The sequence below is a fragment of the Oncorhynchus masou genome, chromosome 24, assembly GCF_036934945.1.
Source record: "Oncorhynchus masou masou isolate Uvic2021 chromosome 24, UVic_Omas_1.1, whole genome shotgun sequence".
Taxonomy (NCBI): Eukaryota; Metazoa; Chordata; class Actinopteri; order Salmoniformes; family Salmonidae; genus Oncorhynchus; species Oncorhynchus masou.
Window position 1 is genome coordinate 21,934,391 of NC_088235.1, and position 25,757 is coordinate 21,960,147.

Here is a 25,757-nt window from a genome sequence, read left to right on the forward strand (position 1 = left end):
CAAGTGAATGAATGGTGTGGAGCTTACTCTCTTCTCTTCTCTTCCTCGAACAACTCGACAGAACAACTCGGTAGAACTGTCTGTTTCGCAACGGTCTTAGTTTTGTAACACAATTGCCACCGCTGAGAAAACAGTGGAGACTAAAGTACTAATTGCTAATTGCCTTGCAAAGTTGAAGAGCACATCTCCTGGCTGGTACTTATTGCTGATTGCCTATGAGAGGATAAACCACTCCCCCTCTAATACAGCCACTGTTTACAAAAACAACAACAGTCACAAATTGCCTTGCCCCTTAATCTTGGTTGATGTGTCAACAATCATCTGCAAGTTAATAGCGGTCAGTAGTTCACACACCAAGTAGGCTACTGGGAAGACAGGTAGTACTAGTTAGCAGCAAGACAGTATTAGGCAACAACAGAAGACAAAAGTGATATTTATCACTGCTGGAGATATCAGGAGTCCTCTAGCTATAGAATGAAGTACTGGGAGACAAATGAACCTTTCAGAAGGACAATAACCTAAAACACAAGGACAAATCTCCACAGGAGTTGCTTACCAAAACAATATTGAATGTCCCTGAGAGGTCTACTTACAGTTTTGACTTAAATCTACTTGAAAATCTATAGCAAGACTTGAAAATGGCTTTCTTGCAATGATCAACAGGCAACTTGACAGAACTTGAATAATTAAAAAAAAGAATAATGGGCGAATGTTGTACAAGACACTTACCCAACAAGAGTTGTAATCGCTGCCAAAGGAGTTTCTAACATGTATTGACTCAAGATATATTATTGTTTTGTTTTTCATAATTTTTGAATAAATGTTAGAATTTGTCTTCCACTTTGACATTACAGACTATTTTGTGTAGATCGTTAGAAAAAGACAATGAAATTAATTTTAATCCCACTTTGTAACACAACAATATGTGGAAAATGTCAAGGGGTGTCAATACTTTCTTAAGGCACTGTATGTAGGTCATCAGGAAAGAGTTCAGAGTTCAGCCTTATCTCAGTGAGCTGAGATAAAGCAGGGCTTCACCTAGCAAAGACTTATAGATGACCTGGAGCCAGTTGGTTTGACGACAAATATGAAGCGATGGCCAGCCAACGAGAGCATACATGTCACAGTGGTGGGTAGTATATGGGGCTTTGGTGACAAAACGGATGGCACTTTGATAGACTGCATCCAATTTGCTGAGTAGAGTGTTGGAGGCTAATTTGTAAATGACATTGCCAAAGTTGTAATGGCTTTCTTCATGGGAAGGAGAGGACCAAAGCACAGCGTGGTGAGTGTTCATCTTATTTAATAATAAACCCAAACTGAACACTTCAAATTACAAAACAACAAATGTGAAAACCGAAAAACAGTCCTATCTGATGCATAGACACAAAGACAGAAAATAATCACCCACAAAAACACAGTGAAACCCAGGCTACCTAAGTATGATTCTCAATCAGAGACAACTAACGACACCTGCCTCTGATTGAGAACCATACTAGGCCCGAAGACAGAAAAAACACCTAGACACACAAAACATAGAATGCCCACCCAGCTCACGTCCTGATCAACACTAAAACAAGGAAAACACAAAAGAACTATGGTCAGAACGTGACAGTTCCTCCCCCCAAGGTGCTCAGGCTGGTTGACGGCTCTGGCAGCTTCTGGCTGACTAACGGCTCTGGCAGATCCTGGCTGAATGGCGGCTCTGGCAGATCCTGGCTGAATGGCGGCTCTGGCAGATCCCGGCTGAATGGCGGCTCTGGCAGATCCCGGCTGAATGGCGGCTCTGGCAGATCCCGGCTGACTGGCGGCTCTGGCAGATCCCGGCTGACTGACGGCTCTGGCAGATCCTGGCTGATTGGCGTCTCTGGCAGATCCTAGCTGACTGGCGGCTCAGGCGGCGCTGGGCAGATTGGAGACTCCGGCAGCGCTGGAGAGGAGGAAGGCTTTGGCAGCTCTGGACAGAGGAGCTCTGGCGCCTCTGGACTGAGGGGCTCTGGCGCCTCTGGACTGAGGGGCAGAAGCTCTGGCAGCGCCGGACAGGCGGGAGACTCCGGCAGCGCTGGAGATGAGGAAGGTTCTGGCAGCGCTGGACAAAGGGGCTCTGGCACCTCTGGACTGAGGGGAGACTCCGGCAGCGCCGGACAGGCAGGAGACTCCGGCAGCTCTGGAGAGTATGAAGGCTCTAGCAGCGCTGGACAGGCGGGAGACTCCGGCAGCTCTGGAGAGTATGAAAGCTATAGCAGCGCTGGACAGGCGGGAGCACCTGTAGCCAAAGAACGGAGAGACAGCCTGGTGCGGGGTGCCGGCACTGGTGGTACCGGGCTGGGGACACGCACCTCAGGGTGAGTGCAAGGAACAGGACACACCGGGTTGTGAAGGTGTACTGGAGACCTGGTGTGTATAGCCGGCATCAAATCCTCCGGAACTCCAACAAAGGTTTCAGGCTGAGTACGAGGAACTGACACAGGTGGCATCGGACAGCTAACACGCTCCTCGGGACGAATGCCGTGCATACTATGCCAAACCAACAGCTCTCTCTCTACTCTGTCCAATACCTCCTCAACATTCCCAGACTCACACCTCAACTTCGCCGACTGCTCTGATTCCATCCATGGCTCCTTACGGTAAACAGGGAGAGTTGGCTCAGGTCTAACTCCTGACTCTGCCACACTCTCCCTGTGCCTCCCCCCAATACATTTTTGGGGCTGCCTCTCGGGCTTCCAGCCACTCTGCTATGCTAGCTCCTCATAATGCCGTCTCTCTGCTTTCGCTGCCACCAGCTCTGCTTTGGGGCGGCAATATTCCCCTGGCTCTGCCCAGGGTCCTTTCATGACTCCTCCCAAGTCCATTTTTCCAAATAGTGCTGCCTCTCCCACTGCTGCTGCTGCTGCCTCTCCTGCTGTTGCTGCTGCTGCCTCTCCTGCTGCTGCTGCTTACCACGCCGCTTGGACCTATTTGTGTTGGGGGATTCTGTAACGGCTTTCTTCCTGGGAAGGAGAGGACCAAAGCGCAGGTGAGTGTTCATCTTATTTAATAATAAACCCAAACTGAACACTTCAAATTACAAAACAACAAATTTGAAAACCGAAAAACAGTCCTATCTGGTGCATAGACACAAAGACAGGAAACAATCACCCACAAAAACACAGTGAAACCCAGGCTCCCTAAGTATGATTCTCAATCAGAGACAACTAACGACACCTGCCTCTGATTGAGAACCATACTAGGCTGAACACAGAAAAAACACCTAGACACACAAAACATTGAATGCCCACCCAGCTCACGTCCTGACCAACACTAAAACAAGGAAAACACAGAATAACTATGGTCAGAACGTGACAGAAGTCAAGGATCGGTACGACAGTCAGTTTTACGAGGGTATGTTTGTCAGCATGAGTGAAGGATGCTTTGTTGCGAAGTAGGAAGCCGATTCTAGATTTCATTTTGGATTGGAGATGCTTAATGTGAGTCTGGAAGGAGAGTTTACAGTCTAACCAGACAACTAGGTATTTGTAGTCCACATATTCTAGGTCAGAACCGAGTAGTGATGCTGGACGGGCGAGCAGGGCAGTGATCGGTTGAAGAGCATGCATTTAGTTTTACTTGCATTTAAGAGCAGTTGGAGGCCACGGAAGGAGAGTTGTATGGCATTTAAGCTCGTCTGGAGGTTAGTTAACTTCTTGCGACTAGCAAACCCGTATCCCGGGAGCGTAATCATAGCTTCAAACGCATTAGTATAATGCAACTTTTCCTATTCATGAAAATCGCAAATGAAATGAAATAAATATATTCAAATACAAGCTTAGCCATTTGTTAACAACACTGTCATCTCAGATTTTCAAAATATGCGTTACAGCCAACGCTAGACAAGCATTTGTGTAAGTTTATCATGGCATAATGCTATGCTAGGCTCTGCTGGCAGCAGGCAACATTTTCACGAAAATAAGAAAAGCAACCAAATTAAATAATTTACCTTTGAAGAACTTCAGATGCTTTCACTCAGGAGACTCCTAGTTAGATAGCAAATGTTCCTTTTTTCCAAAAAATAATATTTTTGTAGGCGAAAAAGCTCCCGTTTGTTCATCATGCTTGACTGAGAAATCGACCGAAAATACTTCAACTATAACGCCAAACCTTAATCAAAATTTGCTCCATAATATCGACAGAAACACGGCAAACGTTGTTTAGGATCCATCCTCAAGGTGTTTTTAACATATGTATTCGATAATATATCCGCAATTGGTTTCTCATAAGAAACGATTGGAAAAATGGCTACCTCAGTATTTCACACAAGATTTTCTCCGGGAGACACCATGTGACCACTCGCTATATATGGTCCCTTACAGCCATTCTGCAATGGAAATGCCTAAAAAGACGTCACAATGCTGTAGACACTTTGGGGAATGCATGGAAAACGTAAGCTCATTCGTAGCTCATTCACAGCCATATAAGGAGTCATTGGCATAAGGCGGTTTTAAAAAAATGTGGCACTTCCTGATTGGATTTTCATCTGGGTTTCGCCTGTAACATCAGTTCTGTGGCACTCACAGACAATATCTTTGCAGTTTTGGAAACGTCATAGTGTTTTCTTTCCAAAGCTGTCAATTATATGCATAGTCGAGCATCTTTTCGTGACAAAATATCGTGTTTAACAAAGATTCCAAAGAAGGGCCAGAAGCATACAGAATGGTGTTGTCTGCATAGAGGTTGATCAGAGAATCACCAGCAGCAAGAGCGACATCATTCATGTATACAGAGAAAAACAGTCGGCCCCGTCAGGCCAGGTCAATTAATACATTTGCATAGTATTGTCTCTTATCGATGGAGGTTACGATATCGTTTAGGACCTTGAGCATGGTTAAGGTGCACCCATGACCAGCTCAGAAAACAGATGGCATATCGGAGAAGGTACTGTGGGATTCAAAATGGTCGGTGATCTGTTTGTTAACTTGGCTTTCGAAGACCTTAGAAAGGCAGGGTAGGATAGATATAGGTCTGTAGCAGTTTGCGTCTAGAGCGTCTCCCCCTTTGAAAAGGGGGATGACCGCGGCAGCTTTCCAATCTTTGGGGATCTCAGACTGTACGAAAGAAGAGTTGAACAGGCTAGTAATAGGGGTTGCAACAATTTCGGCTGATCATTTTTGAAAGAAGAGAGGGTCCAGATTATCTAGACCGGCTGATTTCATCACCCACGCCGAGTTGCACCGGCGTGGGTGATGAGAGAGGTCTGCATTCTCTCTGTAGCCATGCTGTCCTTTAAACGACAACACTAACATGAACAGTTAGACAGTCTCTTTGGTCTGCCCTTTAAACGACAACACTAACACGAACAGATAGACAGTCTCTTTGGTCTGCCCTTTAAACGACAACACTAACACGAACAGATAGACAGTCTCTTTGGTCTGCCCTTTAAACGACAACACTAACACGAACAGATAGACAGTCTCTTTGGTTTGCCCTTTAAACGACAACACTAACATGAACAGATAGACAGTCTCTTTGGTCTGCCCTTTTAAACAACAACACTAACACGAACAGATAGACAGTCTCTTTGGTCTGCCCTTTTGAACAACGACACTAACATGAACAGATAGACAGTCTCTTTGGTCTGCCCTTTTAAACAACAACACTAACACGAACAGATAGACAGTCTCTTTGGTCTGCCCTTTTAAACGACAACACTAACATGAACAGATAGACAGTCTCTTTGGTCTGCCCTTTAAACGACAACACTAACATGAACAGATAGACAGTCTCTTTGGTCTGCCCTTTTAAACGACAACACTAACACGAACAGATAGACAGTCTCTTTGGTCTGCCCTTTTAAACAACAACACTAACACGAACAGATAGACAGTCTCTTTGGTCTGCCCTTTTAAACAACAACACTAACACGAACAGATAGACAGTCTCTTTGGTCTGCCCTTTTAAACAACAACACTAACATGAACAGATAGACAGTCTCTTTGGTCTGCCCTTTTAAACAACAACACTAACACGAACAGATAGACAGTCTCTTTGGTCTGCCCTTTTAAACAACAACACTAACACGAACAGTTAGACAGTCTCTTTGGTCTGCTCTTTTAAACAACGACACTAACATGAACAGATAGACAGTCTCTTTGGTCTGCCCTTTTAAACAACAACACTAACACGAACAGATAGACAGTCTCTTTGGTCTGCCCTTTTAAACAACAACACTAACACGAACAGATAGACAGTCTCTTTGGTCTGCCCTTTTAAACAACAACACTAACACGAACAGATAGACAGTCTCTTTGGTCTGTCCTTTAAACGACAACACTAACATGAACAGATAGACAATCTCTTTGGTCTGCCCTTTTAAACAACGACACTAACACGAACAGATAGACAGTCTCTTTGGTCTGCCCTTTTAAACAACGACACTAACATGAACAGATAGACAGTCTCTTTGGTCTGCCCTTTTAAACAACAACACTAACACGAACAGATAGACAGTCTCTTTGGTCTGCCCTTTTAAACAACGACACTAACATGAACAGATAGACAGTCTCTTTGGTCTGCCCTTTTAAACAACAACACTAACACGAACAGATAGACAGTCTCTTTGGTCTGCCCTTTTAAACAACGACACTAACACGAACAGATAGATAGTCTCTTTGGTCTGTCCTTTTAAACAACAACACTAACATGAACAGTTAGACAGTCTCTTTGGTCTGCCCTTTTAAACAACAACACTAACATGAACAGTTAGACAGTCTCTTTGGTCTGCCCTTTAAACGACAACACTAACACGAACAGATAGACAGTCTCTTTGGTCTGCCCTTTAAACGACAACACTAACACGAACAGATAGACAGTCTCTTTGGTCTGCCCTTTTAAACAACAACACTAACATGAACAGATAGACAGTCTCTTTGGTCTGCCCTTTTAAACAACGACACTAACATGAACAGATAGACAGTCTCTTTGGTCTGCCCTTTTAAACAACAACACTAACATGAACAGTTAGACAGTCTCTTTGGTCTGCCCTTTTAAACAACGACACTAACATGAACAGATAGACAGTCTCTTTGGTCTGCCCATTTAAACAACAACACTAACATGAACAGATAGACAGTCTCTTTTGTCTGCCCATTTAAACAACAACACTAACATGAACAGATAGACAGTCTCTTTGGTCTTTTCTGTTTCCAAGTGTCCCCTCCCTCCCTCTGTGTTTACCTGAAGGCAGAGCACAATGCCATGCAGGCAGACTGGCAGGCAGGCTACATGGGGGCAGACATCACGGCCTCAGGGGGTTATCCAGCTCCTGGAAAGGACTGTTGTGGGTTCAGCTACTGGAAAGGTACTGTTGTGGTTTCAGTACTGTAGGTACACTCATCATGAGGGAGGAAAGTCTGAGCCAAAAATGTTTCTCAGGCAACATCTGAGGAAGCACATCCTGTGACTGTATCTGCAGAAAAAGAGAAAGATATGCACACCCAACTTCAGAAAAATGTATCAAAGAAAAAGGTATTGTCCACAATTCTGTTTCCATGGTGATTTAATCAGACACATCAAATAAGAAAACGTTTCCATCCGATCTTCGTCAGGCCATGGTACCAGAGTTGCGGACATTCCTTTTTTCTTTGTACATTCCCCTGTGGTACTACTATGTTCCCTTAGGTTACCATTGCCTTCTATTTTGAACCAAGCATGTAAATAAGCAATGCTAACCAGAATACTTCTCCTTACAGGGGATGAAGCCAGACAGTTTCTACAAAGTCAAGGTCCCAGAGCTCAAAGAGATCATCGAAGGATGTATCCGGATGGACAAAGATGAAAGGTATTGGGCTTCTCATAATATCCTTACATTACATAAAACATATGAGATATTACACATAGGGTAAAATGACCATTCCAGACATTATTAAGTAAATGATATATCAAATCCTTTGGCGTTTAATTAAAGTGTCCAATTAAAAGGAGTTGTATTGAATAGCTACAGTTGATGTTGGAAGTTTACATACACCTTAGCCAAATACATTTAAACTCAGTTTTTCACAATTCCTGACATTTAATCCTAGTAAAAATTCCCTGTCTTAGGTCAGTTAGGATCACCACTTTATTTTAAGAATGTGAAATGTCAGAATAGTAGTAGAGAGAATGATTTATTTCAGCTTTAATTTCTTTCATCACATTCCCAGTAGGTCAGAGGTTTACATACACTCAATTAGTATTTGGTAGCGTTGCCTTTAAATGGTTAACTTGGGTCAAATGTTTTGGATAGCCTTAGGATTGAGATCAAATCAAATGTATTTATATAGCCCTTCGTACATCAGCTGATATCTCAAATTGCTGTACAGAAACACAGCCTAAAACCACAAACAGCAAGCAATGCAGGTGTTGAAAGCATGCCTGAAGGTGATCAAGGTTTTGTGATGGCCACTCCAATACCTTGACTTTGTTGTCCTAAAGCCATTTTGCCACAACTTTGGAAGTATGCTTGGGGTCAATGTCCATTTGGAAGATCCATTTGCGACCAAGCTTTTAACTTCCTGACTGATGTCTTGAGATGTTGCTTCAATATATCCACATAATTTCCCTTCGTCATGATGCCATTTATTTTGTGAAGTGCACCAGTCCCTCCTGCAGCAAAGCACCCCCACAACATGATGTTGTCACCCCCATGCTTCACGATTGGGATGGTGTTCTTCAGCTTGCAAGCCTCTCTTTTTCCTCCAAACATAACAATAGTCATTATGGCCAAACAGTTCTATTTTTGTTTCATCAGACCAGAGGACATTTCTCCAAAAAGTATGATCTTTGTCCCCATGTGCAGTTACAAACCGGAGTCTGGATTTTTTTATGGTGGTTTTGGAGCACTGGCTTCTTCCTTGCTGAGCAGCCTTTCAGGTTATGTCGATATATGACTCGTTTTACTGTGGATATAGATACTTTTGTACATTTTTCTTCCAGGATCTTCACAAGGTCCTTTGCTGTTGTTCTGGGATTGATTTGCACTTTTCGCACCAAAGTACGTCCATCTCTAGGAGACAGAACCCGTCTCCTTCCTGAGCGGTATGACATCTGTGTGGTCCCATGGTGTTTGTACTTGTGTTTGTACAGATGAACATGGTACCTTCAGGTGTTTGGAAATAGTTTGAAAAATGACTTGTGTCATGCACAAAGTAGATGTCCTCACCGACTTGCCAAAGCTATAATTTGTTAACAAGAAACTTGTGGAGTGGTTGAAAAACGAGTTATAATGACTCCAACCTAAGGGTATGTAAACTTCTGACTTCAACTGTATATTATTCCTTTACCTCAGGTACACCATCCAGGACCTGCTGGAGCACACATTCTTTCAGGAGAACAACGGCGTCCATGTTGAGTTGGCTGAGGAGGACAACACGGTGAAGTCAGGCCTGAAGCTGTGGCTCCGCATGGACGACACCAAGAAACTCCATGGGAAGTACAAGGACAACAACGCCATTGAGTTCCTGTTTGAAATCTACAAGGATGTGCCAGAGGAGGTGGCGCAGGAGATGGTGAGCAGCTCACATTTCAAGTTACAGGTTTATTTGCCATACTGTATGTAAAATCTTACTCAGAGCAGAGCTCTCAGCAGAGCTGGAAACAGTAAGAAAGCCATGAAATGGTCAAGTTGACATTTGTATAAGTTTAGATTGGTCTACTGTATCCACTCCCTTTGGTACTACTCATGTGGTAACGACTGTTACTGTAATAGGCTGTGTGAGAGAGCCATATGGCCTACCCCTGAGGCTGGGTATCTTTCCACAACACTTGCCTTGACCTTTGCACTAGCCTAGCATCATGTCCTCTTTAATCTTTATGTCCTCCAGTTGTAGCATTAATGATAAGAAGGGTTTCCTGGTGTGGCTGTCAAGCTGAATACCAGTGGAGACAGCTAGGTGTAATACTATAGCTATAATGCAGGTAGGTAGTAGACTCAGCTTACACATTGTTGGAGTGTCACTGTTGCACCAGGTGAAAACACAGCCATTCTTATTTTTAGAGACAAACAAAATAAGTTATACATACAGTGTCTCTGGATACGTAAGTGTGTATATATATATATATATATATATATATATATATATATATATATATATATATATATATATATATATATATATATATATATATAAGGCTAATTGATCATTAGAAAACCCTTTTGCAATTATGATAGCACAACTGAAAACTATCGTCCTGATTAAAGAAGCAATAAAGCTGGCCTTCTTTAGACTAGTTGAGTATCTGGAGCATCAGCATTTGTGGGTTCGATTATAGGCTCAAAATGGCCAGAAACAAAGCACTTTCTTCTGAAACTCGTCAGTCTATTCTTATTCTGAGAAATGAAGGCTATTCCATGTGAGAAATTGCCAAGAAACTGAAGATCTCGTACAAGCTATATACTACTCCCTTCACAGAACAGCACAAACTGGCTCGAAAACAAGGACATTTCTAAGTGACCCCAAACTTTTGAACGGTAGTATGTAGATATATAAACTCAGCAAAAAAAGAAACGTCCTCTCACTGTCAACTGCGTTTATTTTCAGCAAACATAACATGTGTAAATATTTGTATGAACATAACAAGATTCAAAAACTGAGACATAAACTGAACAAGTTCCACAGACACGTGACTAACATATATGGAATAATGTGTCCCTGAACAAAGGGAGGGGGGGGTCAAAATCAAAAGTAACAGTCAGTATCTGCAGTGCATCTCCTCCTCATGGACGGCACCAGATTTGTCAGTTCTTGCTGTGAGATGTTACCCCACTCTTCCACCAAGGCACCTGCAAGTTCCCGGACATTTCTGGGGGGAATGGCCTAAGCCCTCACCTTCCGATCCAACAGGTCCCAGACGTGCTCAATGGGATTGAGATCCGTGCTCTTGGCTGGCAATGGCAGAACACTGACATTCCTGTCTCGCAGGAAATCATGTACAGAACGAGCAGTATGGCTGGTGGCATTGTCATGCTGGAGTGTCATGTCAGGATGAGCCTGCAGGAAGGGTACCACATGAGGGAGGAGGATGTCTTCGCTGTAATGCACAGCGTTGAGATTGCCTGTAATGACAACAAGCTCAGTCTGATGACGCTGTGACACACCGCCCCAGACCATGACGGACCCTTCACCTCCAAATCGATCCCGCTCCAGAGTACAGGCCTCGGTGTAACGCTCATTCCTTCAACGATAAATGCGAATCCGGCCTTCACCCCTGGTGAGACAAAACCATGACTCATCAGTGAGGAGCACTTTTTTCCAATCCTGTCTATTAGAAGCCCTTTGATTAGCTGTTCAGGAGTCTTATGGCTTGAGTCCTTTTGGCTTATCAGCTGTTAAGAAGCCTTTTGGACCTCGACTTGGCGCTCCGGTACTGCTTACTGTGCGTTAGCAGAAGATCAGTCTAGGACTAGGGTGACTGGAGGCTTTGCCAATTTTAGGACCGTCCTCTGACACTGCCTGATATAGAGGTCTTGGATGGAAGGAAGCTTGGCCCCATACGCACTACTGTAGTGCCTTGAGGTTGAAGGCCGAGCAGTTGCCATACCAGGCAGTGATGCAACCAATGCTCTCGATGGTGCAGCTGTAGAACCTTTTGAGGATCTGAGGATATCTAGATATCCCTTTTGCAACAGATCAGGAAACACATAGAAACTAATACCCCAAGATCACATTTTGGGGTATTACAATTTGATTACAATCGTGGACACACACTGCCATATCCTTAGCCCATAAAGTGAAGTGGACCTGCCTGGAGACAACATGTCAAGGGGACAGCTCAGTGTTTAATCATCAGTGGTAGAAATGTGAGAGGAGAGCGAAAAGAAGAAAGTAGAGGTCAGGGCTTTAATAATATAATGTCTCTCGCTCTCACGAACAGGAGGCCATATGAAACATCCTTTCCAAGGTTAAGTCCCAAATGTTGTCCCAAATGGTACCCTTTTCCCTTCATAGTGCACTACTTTTGACCAGGGCCCACACACGAGTCTGCCATTTGGGAGGTAGGACTTTGTGTCCTCCAGCCCTCTTAGCAGAGGTCACTTTAATGAGAAGGACCCAGCCTGGCCACCAGCCACAATTCCATACCTCTTCTTCCTGCCTGCTGCCTTTTCATCAAGTTCCCATGTATTATCATCCAGGACATTTAGTCTGGGTTATGGGAATCTAACAGCGTAATCTGACGAGATGTTGAGAGAAGGGTTAGAGAGAGGAGGGAGGCAAACCACCAACTTTGTGTACATCCCAAGTTACACCCTATTCCTTATATAGTGCCATACAGTACCTTTGACCAGAGCCCTATGGGCTTTCACTATGGGCCCTGGTCAAAGTGGTGCGCTATAGAAGAAATAGGGTGCAATTTGAGATGTAGACCTTTTCCTCCCGCCCAGTCTGAGACTGGAACTCTGTGTTCAGAATGGGACAGGTTTTGATGTAACACTATCCTTTAAAGGCCCACTTTAGGATTTACAGCTGTATCTTTCACATTAATTATTGAAGAATATCATAGTGCCTTAGATCAGCCCCTCCACACATAAACAACATCCACTCAATACATATTGATTATCTACACAGCAAATGACAAGACTAGCGTCCTGTCCACGGGGGTGTACAGGTGCACTATCTTAATTTGATCAATGTTGTCATAGAGAGTTTTTCTGTGCAGCAGACAATGCAAACTCGTAGTGTATTTGAGGCTTAAAAAGCTTTCTGAAGTTTGTAATTTCCACTTTGAAATGTCAGACTTGATTTTCCCTTACCAAAAATGTATCAACCACTACAAATATGTAAATTAATTATAATCCACATAATCATTCACATTTCCTGTTGCTGTAGGATTATTTTCATGCTGTAGCAAACTGGCTCAAATTAAGATCCTACATCTGTACAATACAGAACAGCACAGTCAGGAAGTACATCAGACCTCTATGCATTATTATTTACACAGACAGTGGTAGTTCATGGACCGTGATGTGTTCCCTGTTTGTATCAGTATTAAGTCCTGACTCTGCTACATCCCTTATCCCAGGTAGTGCTGGGCTTCGTGTGCGAGGCCGACTTCAAGCTTGTGGCCAAGGCCATTCGGGACCGCATCAACGTCATCAAGCGCCAGCGTGACAAACTGCGCCGCCTTGCAGAGAAGAAGAAGCAGGAAGAGGAGGAGCCCAAGCCTACACTGCAGCCGCCCTCCCTGAAAATCAACAGGTCTCCATCAAAGCCCCATCAGAGCCCCATAAGCGTCCATGCCCCCACCCCGGCCCAGAGCCAGGATCACCCCTCCCTGAACCCGCTGACCCCCACCGTGTCCCCCGTCAACAGCTCTCTGGACTCGGGCATCAACGCCAGCTTCATCCATGAACCTGAGGAACCAGAGGCAGACCAGCACCAGCACTTCCAGGTCCACCACACCAGCTGCTCCTCGGCCAACTGTGAGAACACTTAACTTAACCTTTAGCCAATTTAGGCTGTGGCTCTGTCCCGAAAGGCACCCTAGTCCCTATATAGTGAAATACTTTTGACCAGGGCTCATTGCTTTCATAACTGTTGGTTTCATAACTGTTGTAGTGCTGAATGGCCCTGACTAGATGTACATGTGGGAGACCCTGAAACCCTGAAAGAAAGGAGGATAACTTAATTATTCAGTCCCTGATGGTCTTACAGTGTACCTCACCAGTTTGTGTGTGTGTGTGTGTGTGTGTGTGTGTGTGTGTGTGTGTGTGTGTGTGTGTGTGTGTGTGTGTGTGTGTGTGTGTGTGTGTGTGTGTGTGTGTGTGCGTGCGTGCGTGCGTGCGTGCGTGCGTGCGTGCGTGCGTGCGTGCGTGCGTGCGTGCGTGCGTGTGTGATTGTCCTCAAATGTTTTCTAGTGACCAGCAGAGAGACAATCAGAACCCTCTGTGTGGTCGATTCCTATAATAATAGTTCCAGTTAATCTAGTTTAAGTATCTTCCACATTCATCATTATGTCCTGACCATGATGTTAATCTATAAGGAATCCTCTGAGCCCTCTCTGCATGCATGCATGTGTATGTGAGTGACTGTGTGAGTGACTGTGTGGGTGTGTGAGTGCATGTGTGCGTGGGTGCATGCAATCCTTTATGTGAGTGCGTCTGTGTCAGTTCGTCAGTGAGTGCGGCCCTGCCTGGTCAGTCACATGCTCATGGCTGATGTCTCATGCCTGGTCAGGCTCATGCCTGGTCAGTCACATGCTCATGGCTGGTGTCTCATGCCTGGTCAGTCACATGCTCATGGCTGATGTCTCATGCCTGGTCAGTCACATGCTCATGGCTGATGTCAAATGTGTTTGTTGTAACAGCTGACTGCGAGACAGACGGCTATCTCAGCTCCTCTGGCCTCCAGGATCCCCTGGAGATAGCTGTCAGCCTCAACTGGTCAACCCTGACCCCTCCCACCCTGACCCAAAACACTGGGACTGGGACTACCGCCCTCAACAGACACACTCAGCACCAGTCCATCCCAGCCCTCCGCTTCCCCTCGGTGTGTACATGGGACAAATAGCTAGCTAGCTATGATGATGACGAGTAACTCTACCTGAACTGTACATTAATACAATACAATCCCTCTTCCTGACTGTTCCCTCTCCCTTGTCCTGTTTGTAGAGTATTGCAGTATTGGGTAATATGGAGCATGGCCATTCTGGAGGACACTCTACCAGCGACTTCAACTCACCTGTGGACAGGTACATTCCTCAGCCTCTTCCCTAGAATAGATACTTTATTGTCCATTTTTGCTAGAAAGAGAAATTAATGTCCTGCCTTTCCCATCACCACCAGACCAACACACACACACAAACATACAAATGCGCACGCACGCACACATACACACACATTGAGAGGCACAGGGTCAGCCCGTCTCTCAAGCTGAGGGAAACGACAGCCCCTCTCTCTCCCAGCTGAGGGAAAAGACAGCCCCTCTCTCTCCCACCTGAGGGAAACGACAGCCCTTCTCTCTAGCTGAGGGAAACGACAGCCCCTCTCTCTCCCAGCTGAGGGAAACGACAGCCCTTCTCTCTAGCTGAGGGAAACGACAGCCCCTCTCTCTCCCAGCTGAGGGAAACGACAGCCCGTCTCTCAAGCTGAGGGAAACGACAGCCCCTCTCTCTCCCAGCTGAGGGAAAAGACAGCCCCTCTCTCTCCCAGCAGAGGGAAATGACAGCCCCTCTCTCTCCCACCTGAGGGAAACGACAGCCCTTCTCTCTAGCTGAGGGAAACGACAGCCCCTCTCTCTCCCAGCTGAGGGAAACGACAGCCCTTCTCTCTAGCTGAGGGAAACGACAGCCCCTCTCTCTCCCAGCTGAGGGAAACAATAGCCCGTCTCTCAAGCTGAGGGAAACGACAGCCCCACTCTCTCCCAGCTGAGGGAAACGATAGCCCCTCTCTCTAGCTGAGGGAAACGACAGCCCCTCTCTCTAGCTGAGGGAAACGACATCCCCTCTCTCTCCCAGCTGAGGGAGATGACAGCCCTTCTCTCTAGCTGAGGGAAACGACAGCCCCTCTCTCTCCCAGCTGAGGGAAATGACAGCCCTTCTCTCTAGCTGAGGGAAACGACAGCCCCTCTCTCTCCCAGCTGAGGGAAACGACAGCCCCTCTCTCTCCCAGCTGAGGGAAATGACAGCCCCTCTCTCTCCCACCTGAGGGAAACGACAGCCCTTCTCTCTAGCTGAGGGAAACGACAGCCCCACTCTCTCCCAGCTGAGGGAAACGATAGCCCCTCTCTCTAGCTGAGGGAAACGACAGCCCCTCTCTCTAGCTGAGGGAAACGACAGCCCCTCTCTCTCCCAGCTGAGGGAGATGACAGCCCTTCTCTCTAGCTGAGGGAAACGACAGCCCCTCTCTCTCCCAGCTGAGGGAAATGACAGCCCTTCTCTCTAGCTGAGGGAAACGACAGCCCCTCTCTCTCCCAGCTGAGGGAAACGACAGCCCCTCTCTCTCCCAGCTGAGGGAAATGACAGCCCCTCTCTCTCCCACCTGAGGGAAACGACAGCCCTTCTCTCTAGCTGAGGGAAACGACAGCCCCTCTCTCTCCCAGCTGAGGGAAATGACAGCCCCTCTCTCTCCCAGCTGAGGGAAACGACAGCCCCTCTCTCTCCCAGCTGAGGGAAACGACAGCCCTTCTCTCTAGCTGAGGGAAACGACAGCCCCTCTCTCTCCCAGCTGAGGGAAACGACAGCCCGTCTCTCAAGCTGAGGGAAACGACAGCCCCACTCTCTCCCAGCTGAGGGAAACGATAGCCCCTCTCTCTAGCTGAGGGAAACGACAGCCCCTCTCTCTAGCTGAGGGAAACGACAGCCCCTCTCTCTCCCAGCTGAGGGAGATGACAGCCCTTCTCTCTAGCTGAGGGAAACGACAGCCCCTCTCTCTCCCAGCTGAGGGAAATGACAGCCCTTCTCTCTAGCTGAGGGAAACGACAGCCCCTCTCTCTCCCAGCTGAGGGAAACGACAGCCCCTCTCTCTCCCAGCTGAGGGAAATGACAGCCCCTCTCTCTCCCACCTGAGGGAAACGACAGCCCTTCTCTCTAGCTGAGGGAAACGACAGCCCCCCTCTCTCCCAGCTGAGGGAAACGACAGCCCTTCTCTCTAGCTGAGGGAAACGACAGCCCCTCTCTCTCCCAGCTGAGGGAAACGATAGCCCCTCTCTCTAGCTGAGGGAAACGACAGCCCCTCTCTCCAGCTGAGGGAAACAGCACCCTCTCTCGCTATTTCTCTTTCCAGCTAATAGAAACAACAGCCTGTCTATTTCTAGCTGAGAGAAACGACAGCCCCTCTCTCCAGCTGAGGGAAATGACAGCCCCTCTCTCTCCAGCTGAGGGAAACAACATTCTGTCTCTCTCCAGCTGAGGGAAACGTCATTCTGTCTCTCTCCAACTGAGGGGAATGAAACCCCTCTCTCTCTCGCTGAGGGAGACAACAGCCCCTCTCTCCAGCTGAGTGAAACAACAGCACCTCTCTCCCGCTGAGAGACAAAACACCCTCTCTCGCTCTCTCTCTCTCCAGCTGATAGAAACAACACTCTGTCTCTCTCTAACTGAGAGAAACGACAGCCCCTCTCTCTCCAGCTGAGGGAAATGAAAGCTCCTCCCTCTCCAGCAGAGGGAGACGGACGCTCCTCTCTCTCCACCTGAGGGAAACGACCACCCCTCTTTCCAGCTGAGGGAAACAACATTCTGTCTCTCTCCAGCTGAGGGACACCACATTCTATCTCTCTCCAGCTGAGGGACACCACATTCTATCTCTCTCCAGCTGAGGGAAATGACAGCCCCTCTCTCCAGCTGAGGGAAAACAACAGCCCCTGTCTCTCCAGCTGCCAGGAAACTACCGCCGTCCTCTTTCCAGCTGAGGGAAACGACCACCTCTCTCTTTCCAGCTGAGGGAAACGAACGCCCCGCTCTCTCCAGCTCAGTGAAACAACAGCCCCTCTCTCCAGCTGAGGGAAACAACCACCCCTCTCTCTCCAGCTGAGGGAAAATGACAGCCCCTCTCTCTCCAGCTGTCGGGAAACGACCGTAGTCCTCTCTCCAGCTGAGGGAAACGACCACCTCTCTCTCTCCAGCTGAGGGAAACGAACGCCACGCTCTCTCTAGCTGAGGGAAACAACAGCTCCCTCTCTCCAGCTGAGAGAAACGACAGCCCGTCTCTTTCTAGCTGGGAGAAACGACAGCCCCTCTCTCCAGCTAAGGGAAATGACAGCCCTCCTCTCTCCAGCTGAGGGAACCGACCGCCCCCCTCTCTCCAGCTGAGGGAAACGACAGCCCCTCTCTCTCCAGTTGATGGAAAAGAACGCCCCTCTCTCTCTAGTCGAGGGAAACAACCACCCCTCTCTCTCCAGCCGAGGGAAACGACCGCCCCTCTCTCTCCAGCCGAGGGAAACGACTGCCCCTCTTTCTCCAGGTGAGGGAAACGTCCGCCTCTCTCTCTCCAACTGAGTGAAATGACATCCTCTCTCCAGCCCCTCTCTCTTTAGCTGAGGGAAACAACAGCCCCTCTCTCCAGCTGAGGGAAACAACCACCCCTCTCTCTCCAGCTGAGGGAAACGAATGCCTCTCTCCAGCTGAGGGAAACAAACGCCCCTCTCTCTCCAGCTGAGGGAAACAACAACCCCTCTCTCCCACGGAGGGACACAACACCCTCTCTTGCTCTCTCTGTCTCCAGCTGATAGAAACAACAGCCCGTGTCTTTCTAGCTGAGAGAAACGACAGCCCCTCTATCCAGCTGAGGGAAACGACAGCCCCTCTCTCTTCAGCTGAGGGAAACAACCGCCCCCCTCTCTCCAGTTGTCGGGAAACGACCGCCGTCCTCTCTCCACCTGAGGGAAACGACCACCCCTCTTTCTTCAGCTGAAGGAAACGAACGCCCCGCTCTCTCCAGCTGAGGGAAATGACCGCCCCTCTCTCTCCAGCTGAGGGAAATGACCACCCCGCTCTCTCCAGCTGAGGGAAATGACCACCCCGCTCTCTCCAGCTGAGGGAAATGACCACCCCGCTCTCTCCAGCTGAGGGAAATGACCACCCCTCTCTCTCCAGCTGAGGGAAATGACCTCCCCTCTCTTTCCAGCTGAGGAAAACAGCAGCCCGTCTCTTTCCAGCTGAGGGAAACGACCGTAGTCCTCTCTCCAGCTGAGGGAAACGACCACCTCTCTCTCTCCAGCTGAGGGAAACGAACGCCACGCTCTCTCCAGCTGAGGGAAACAACAGCCCCCTCTCTCCAGCTGAGAGAAACGACAGCCCGTCTCTTTCTAGCTGGGAGAAACGACAGCCCCTCTCTCCACCTAAGGGAAATGACAGCCCTCCTCTCTCCAGCTGAGGGAACCGACCGCCCCCCTCTCTCCAGCTGAGGGAAACGACAGCCCCTCTCTCTCCCAGCTGAGGGAAACGATAGCCCCTCTCTCTAGCTGAGGGAAACGACAGCCCCTCTCTCCAGCTGAGGGAAACAGCACCCTCTCTCGCTATTTCTCTTTCCAGCTAATAGAAACAACAGCCTGTCTATTTCTAGCTGAGAGAAACGACAGCCCCTCTCTCCAGCTGATAGGAAATGACAGCCCCTCTCTCTCCAGCTGAGGGAATCAACATTCTGTCTCTCTCCAGCTGAGGGAAACGTCATTCTGTCTCTCTCCAACTGAGGGGAATGAAACCCCTCTCTCTCTCGCTGAGGGAGACAACAGCCCCTCTCTCCAGCTGAGTGAAACAACAGCACCTCTCTCCCGCTGAGAGACAAAACACCCTCTCTCGCTCTCTCTCTCTCCAGCTGATAGAAACAACACTCTGTCTCTCTCTAACTGAGAGAAACGACAGCCCCTCTCTCTCCAGCTGAGGGAAACGAAAGCTCCTCCCTCTCCAGCAGAGGGAGACGGACGCTCCTCTCTCTCCACCTGAGGGAAACGACCACCCCTCTTTCCAGCTGAGGGAAACAACAGTCTGTCTCTCTCCAGCTGAGGGACACCACATTCTATCTCTCTCCAGCTGAGGGACACCACATTCTATCTCTCTCCAGCTGAGGGAAATGACAGCCCCTCTCTCCAGCTGAGGGAAAACAACAGCCCCTGTCTCTCCAGCTGCCAGGAAACTACCGCCGTCCTCTTTCCAGCTGAGGGAAACGACCACCTCTCTCTTTCCAGCTGAGGGAAACGAACGCCCCGCTCTCTCCAGCTCAGTGAAACAACAGCCCCTCTCTCCAGCTGAGGGAAACAACCACCCCTCTCTCTCCAGCTGAGGGAAAATGACAGCCCCTCTCTCTCCAGCTGTCGGGAAACGACCGTAGTCCTCTCTCCAGCTGAGGGAAATGACCACCTCTCTCTCTCCAGCTGAGGGAAACGAACGCCACGCTCTCTCCAGCTGAGGGAAACAACAGCTCCCTCTCTCCAGCTGAGAGAAACGACAGCCCGTCTCTTTCTAGCTGGGAGAAACGACAGCCCCTCTCTCCAGCTAAGGGAAATGACAGCCCTCCTCTCTCCAGCTGAGGGAACCGACCGCCCCCCTCTCTCCAGCTGAGGGAAACGACAGCCCCTCTCTCTCCAGTTGATGGAAAAGAACGCCCCTCTCTCTCCAGCCGAGGGAAACAACCACCCCTCTCTCTCCAGCCGAGGGAAACGACCGCCCCTCTCTCTCCAGCCGAGGGAAACGACTGCCCCTCTTTCTCCAGGTGAGGGAAACGTCCGCCTCTCTCTCTCCAACTGAGTGAAATGACATCCTCTCTCCAGCCCCTCTCTCTTTAGCTGAGGGAAACAACAGCCCCTCTCTCCAGCTGAGGGAAACAACCACCCCTCTCTCTCCAGCTGAGGGAAACGAATGCCTCTCTCCAGCTGAGGGAAACAAACGCCCCTCTCTCTCCAGCTGAGGGAAACAACAACCCCTCTCTCCCACGGAGGGACACAACACCCTCTCTCGCTCTCTCTGTCTCCAGCTGATAGAAACAACAGCCCGTCTCTTTCTAGCTGAGAGAAACGACAGCCCCTCTATCCAGCTGAGGGAAACGACAGCCCCTCTCTCTTCAGCTGAGGGAAACAACCGCCCCCCTCTCTCCAGTTGTCGGGAAACGACCGCCGTCCTCTCTCCACCTGAGGGAAACGACCACCCCTCTTTCTTCAGCTGAAGGAAACGAACGCCCCGCTCTCTCCAGCTGAGGGAAATGACCGCCCCTCTCTCTCCAGCTGAGGGAAATGACCACCCCTCTCTCTCCAGCTGAGGGAAATGACCTCCCCTCTCTTTCCAGCTGAGGGAAACAGCAGCCCGTCTCTTTCCAGCTGAGGGAAACGACCGCCGTCCTCTCTCCACCTGAGGGAAACGACCACCCCTCTTTCTTCAGCTGAAGGAAACGAACGCCCCGCTCTCTCCAGCTGAGGGAAATGACCGCCCCTCTCTCTCCAGCTGAGGGAAATGACCACCCCTCTCTCTCCAGCTGAGGGAAATGACCTCCCCTCTCTCTCCAGCTGAGGGAAATGACCTCCCCTCTCTTTCCAGCTGAGGGAAATGACCGCCCCTCTCTCTCCAGCTGAGGGAAATGACCGCCCCTCTCTCTCCAGCTGAGGGAAATGACCACCCCTCTCTCTCCAGCTGAGGGAAATGACCTCCCCTCTCTTTCCAGCTGAGGGAAATGACCGCCCCTCTCTCTCCAGCTGAGGGAAATGACCGCCCCTCTCTCTCCAGCTGAGGGAAATGACCACCCCTCTCTCTCCAGCTGAGGGAAATGACCACCCCTCTCTTTCCAGCTGAGGGAAACAGCAGCCCGTCTCTTTCCAGCTGAGGGAAACGAACGCCCCCTCTCTGCCCCCTCTCTGAGGGACACGATAGCCCATCTCTCTCTCCCATTGAGGGAAACAACAGCACGCCTCTCTCTCCAGCAGAGGGACATGACAACCCCTCTATCTCCAGCTCATGGAAACGACAGCCCCTCTTTCCAGCTGAGAGAAATGACAGCCTGTCTCTATCCAAAATATGGACACAAGATTCCCTCTTTCCAGCTGATGGAAACATCTCTTCTCTTCAGCTGATAGAAACAACAGCCTCTCTCTCCAGCTGAGGGAATCAACAGCCTCTCTCTCTCTCCAGCTGAGGGAATCACGTTTTCTCTCTCTCCAGCTGAGGAAATCAACAGCCTCTCTGTAGTCTATGTATTGAAGCACAATGAACTCTGATGTTTCTGTTTTACTATCATATCAGATGTTTCTGGTAACTGTGTTTTCATGAAGCGGTATGTGAGGAGAACAGCTTTCTTCTCTGTAGGGGAGCCTTGAATGGGGTGGGGCTGGTCTGTGTGTGTGTGCGTGTGTGTGGGTGTTTGTATGGTCCTGCATGTGTAGCACATGGGGATGTGTGAAACTTACTCCTCAGCTTGAAGTGTCCCCACTTGCACCGCTGATTAGCAAGCTTTTTGCGTCGTGCGACTGGTAAGACACTTCGGGAAGGACGTCACATGTGCTAGCAAGGCAGAGGTCCTGGGTTCGATCCTTGGTGTGATCCAAATCAGGAGGAACTGGTACTCGCTAAGCAAGTATCGTGAGGTCCTTTACATGTGTGTTGTCATCTGGTGCCCATTCTGTCTAGGCAATACCTTGTTCAAGTTTTATCAGCTGTGAACTGAAGTTACCCAAAAGTTATTCAAATTTTAGAGAATGGTTAGAAAGCACAGTGGAATCTTCTAACCAGTAGAGCGTCTGTCTGTAAATGTTTGCTGGCCTCAGAGGAGTAGTGGATGGCTGGAGGGATAAATCAGGGACCACGGTTCTAAGAGACCTAGGGGACTCAATTATCTAACCATGAAGCTTTTTACTGCATGTTCTCCCAGGCTGTGTAACACGTTTTCATTACATAAATGCTCCACTGCTGAATAGAACACATGGATTTGTTGTTCCTTTCTTATGACTGTATTGTTTTCTTTCCGAGATGTGTCCAATATTACAGCACACTAACGTTTACTATATCCTCACATTAGGCTTTATTTGGCATATACACCGGCCAGTTTATTAGGTACACCCATCTAGCACTGGGTCGGTCCCCCATTTGCCTCCATAACATTCTACAATGTGTCAGAAATGTTCCACAGGGATGTCGGTCTGTGCTGACGCGATGGCATCAAGCAGTTGCTGCAGATTAGGCGGCAGTACATTCATGCTGCGAACAGCCCATTCCATGTCATCCCAAAGATGCTCTATTGGGTTGAGGTCTGGGGACTGAACAGGCCACTCAAAGATACTCGCTGTCATGTTCCAAGAAATGTTTTTCCACTCCTCAACTGTCTAGTGTTGGTGATTGTGTGCCTGCTGGAACCACTTCTTCTTCTTTTTAGCTTATTGGAGTGGAACCCGGTGTGGTCGTCTGCTGCAATATCCATTCTGTGACAAGAATCAACGTGTTGTGCATTCCAAGATGCCATTCTGCACGATACTATCGTACTGTGCCGTTATTTGTCTGTTTGTGACCCGCCTGCTTCCACAATTCTTGCCATTCTCCTTCCACCTTTCACATCAATGAGCTGTTTTCACCCACAGGACTGCCACTGACTGGATGTTTTTTTTGTCGTACCTGTAACAGAGATGCTGTGAGTCGAGAAGTAGGTGCAGGTAAAACGTTTAAGAAAACAACATACATGAAACGAGACAACATAACAGTGGCGACAATGCATGAACACAGGAACAATACCGACTGCGGAAGGAACCCAAGGGAGTGACAGATAAAGGGGACATAATCAGGATGGCAATGGAGTCCAAATGAGTATCATAATGATTTGCAGGTGCGTGTAATGATGGATGCCAGGTGTGCGTAACAATGGATCCCAGGACCGGTGGTTAGTATACCAGCGACGTCGAACGCCGGAGGGGAGGGGGGGAGTAGATGTGACAGCACCATTCTCGGTAAACCCTACACACAGTAGTGCTTGAAAAGCCCAGGAGGGAGGCCTTACTGAGATACTGGATGTGGCGTGCCTGGCACTGACAATCATAGCAAACTCAAAGTCGCTTTAGTACCTCGTTTTGCCCATTCTAACGTTCAATCCAACAGTAACTAAATGTCTCGATGCCTGTCTGTCTGCTTTATATAGCAAGCCACGACCACATGACTCACTGTTTGTAGGAGCGATTTGTGACATCAGCGGATGTAAAAAGGGCTTTATAAATACATTTGATTGATTGATTGATTCATTAATTTTCGTGAACGGGGGGTGTACCTAAAAATTGTCCGGTGAGTGTATATTTGGCATGTTTAACGGTCTAGCTCTGTTTCCTATTTTGACGTGTGGTTATTTATATTTCATCCTCATTGCATGGTTATTAACTCATAAATAACTGCAACATAAAATGCACCCGTGGTTTTACAGCGGTAATGAAAAATGTACTAACACGCCAATCATCTTCACAGCTACACCTCCGACGTGACCTCGGGTTTGAGTGATGGCTACGAGGGCCTATCAGAGAGGAGGGGCAAGACTGCTGCCAGGCGCACAGCTGGCAAGCTGTTCCGGAGGAGAGCCCGTTCAAGACTGCGCATCACTGGGGTAAAACAAATTAATTAATCAATCAAGACTATTCTATACAACTGATTGTCAAGCCCACAATTAGGGCCTGTCCCAAGAGCACCCATTCCCTATAGAGTGGGTGAATATAATGCTAATGGGGTACCATTTGTGATGCCTACTTTGCAGTTTCCCCTATATTAATTTAGCAGCATCACTTTTTATATATACACAGATCCAGTCCAAATTTCGGACACACAGACTCATTCAAGGGTTTTTCTTTATTTTTACTATTTTGTACATTGTAGAATAATAGTTAAGACATCAAAACTATAACTATGACTACATCCTGCATACACACGTCCTGCATACACACGTTCTACATACAGACGTTCTGCTACTTCCCCAGTGTTTCTTTAGTCTACAGAACATAAACAAAGTTACCCTGATGGATGGTGTCTCTATGCAGCTCTCTGACAAAGATGACCGGGTGGTGGAGTGTCAGCTGCAAACTCACAATGACAAGATGGTTACCTTCAAATTCGACCTGGATGGAGACAACCCAGAGGACATCGCAGCTGTCATGGTTAGTGGTCACCTCTAGGGTTCCCTATTCCCTATGTAGTTACCTTTTTGACCAGGGCCCTAAATAGGAAATAGGGTACACCATTTGGGACACAAACCTAGTCTACTCATTCGACCGTGCCATTTTAGTTTACACACGTCTCATTTAGGTTTGATTACGAACTTGGGGGGTTCTGGCGTAGGTATACACAAAGCACGTAGCCAAGATGAGGTAGTGGTATTTTTTACTTCTGTTGGTGGTAAATTCTAGAACTTTGTGTTGATTCTGTTTATTCTGACTCTGAATGAAACACAATGCGCTTTTGTTTAGTCGAGTCTTGGCACAGAGTTAGTCAGGTCCTATAAAAGCCCCTGTGGTTATTAGTGCAGTACACCAGCACTACAAGAGCTGAATTAAGACATGCTGACAGGAGAGCCAGCCCATTCACCACACCCAACCATCCAATCAAACCACAATTCACAGAATTATGCAAACCTCCTTAATCCTGCTCTAGACCAGTGGTTTTTAATCTGTGGTCCTCGGACCACTGGTGGTCCACGGGGGTACTGCAGGTGGTCCAATTTTTTATTGTGATTATTTATTTTAATTGTATTTTTTTGGGGGGAAATTATGACAGTTGGGAGTATTAATGTTATTGTTTGCAATTTTACATAAATGTTCACAATGCAAATGGTTTTAATATAATAATAATAAAAGGCCTTTCATTTGTTATATTCACTGCTAAAATTGACCAAATATTTTATGTAAAAAAAAAATCTGCAACTAATGGTGGTCCTTGAGCTTTTGACGTGATTTGGTGGTCCCCGGAACGGAAAGGTTGGGAACTGCTGCTCTAGACTGCTCCAGCAAATTAGTACTGTGTGTGGAGGTTATGACAATGAGGGCAGACAGACATACACTACCGTTCAACAGTTTGGGGTCACTTAGAAATGTACTTGTTTTTGAAAGAAAAGCAATTTTTCTTTCCATTAAAATAACATCAAATTGATCAGAAATACAGTGTAGACATTGTTAATGTTGTAAATGACTACTGTAGCTGGAAACGGCAGGTTTTTTTAAATGGAATATCTACATAGGCGTACAGAGGACCATTAGCAGCAACCATCAATCCTGTGTTCCAATGGCACGTTGTGTTAGCTAATTCAAGTTGATCATTTTAAAAGGCTAATTGATCATTAGAAAACCATTTTGCAGTTATGTTAGCACAGCTGA

At 47.7% G+C, this 25,757-nt stretch overlaps 1 protein-coding gene across 1 annotated transcript in view; it reads left to right on the forward strand.

The window, feature by feature from the left end:
• Positions 1 to 25,757, forward strand: part of LOC135511353 (serine/threonine-protein kinase WNK4-like) — a 138,223-nt gene that overhangs the window by 92,184 nt on the left and 20,282 nt on the right. Inside the window, exons 6-13 of the mRNA XM_064932895.1 lie at positions 7,725 to 7,813; positions 9,299 to 9,518; positions 13,030 to 13,429; positions 14,314 to 14,375; positions 14,463 to 14,495; positions 14,618 to 14,697; positions 23,866 to 24,001; positions 24,429 to 24,545. Of these exons, the coding sequence (XP_064788967.1) occupies positions 7,725 to 7,813; positions 9,299 to 9,518; positions 13,030 to 13,429; positions 14,314 to 14,375; positions 14,463 to 14,495; positions 14,618 to 14,697; positions 23,866 to 24,001; positions 24,429 to 24,545 (1,137 nt within the window). The remainder of the gene's footprint in view (positions 1 to 7,724; positions 7,814 to 9,298; positions 9,519 to 13,029; positions 13,430 to 14,313; positions 14,376 to 14,462; positions 14,496 to 14,617; positions 14,698 to 23,865; positions 24,002 to 24,428; positions 24,546 to 25,757) is intronic.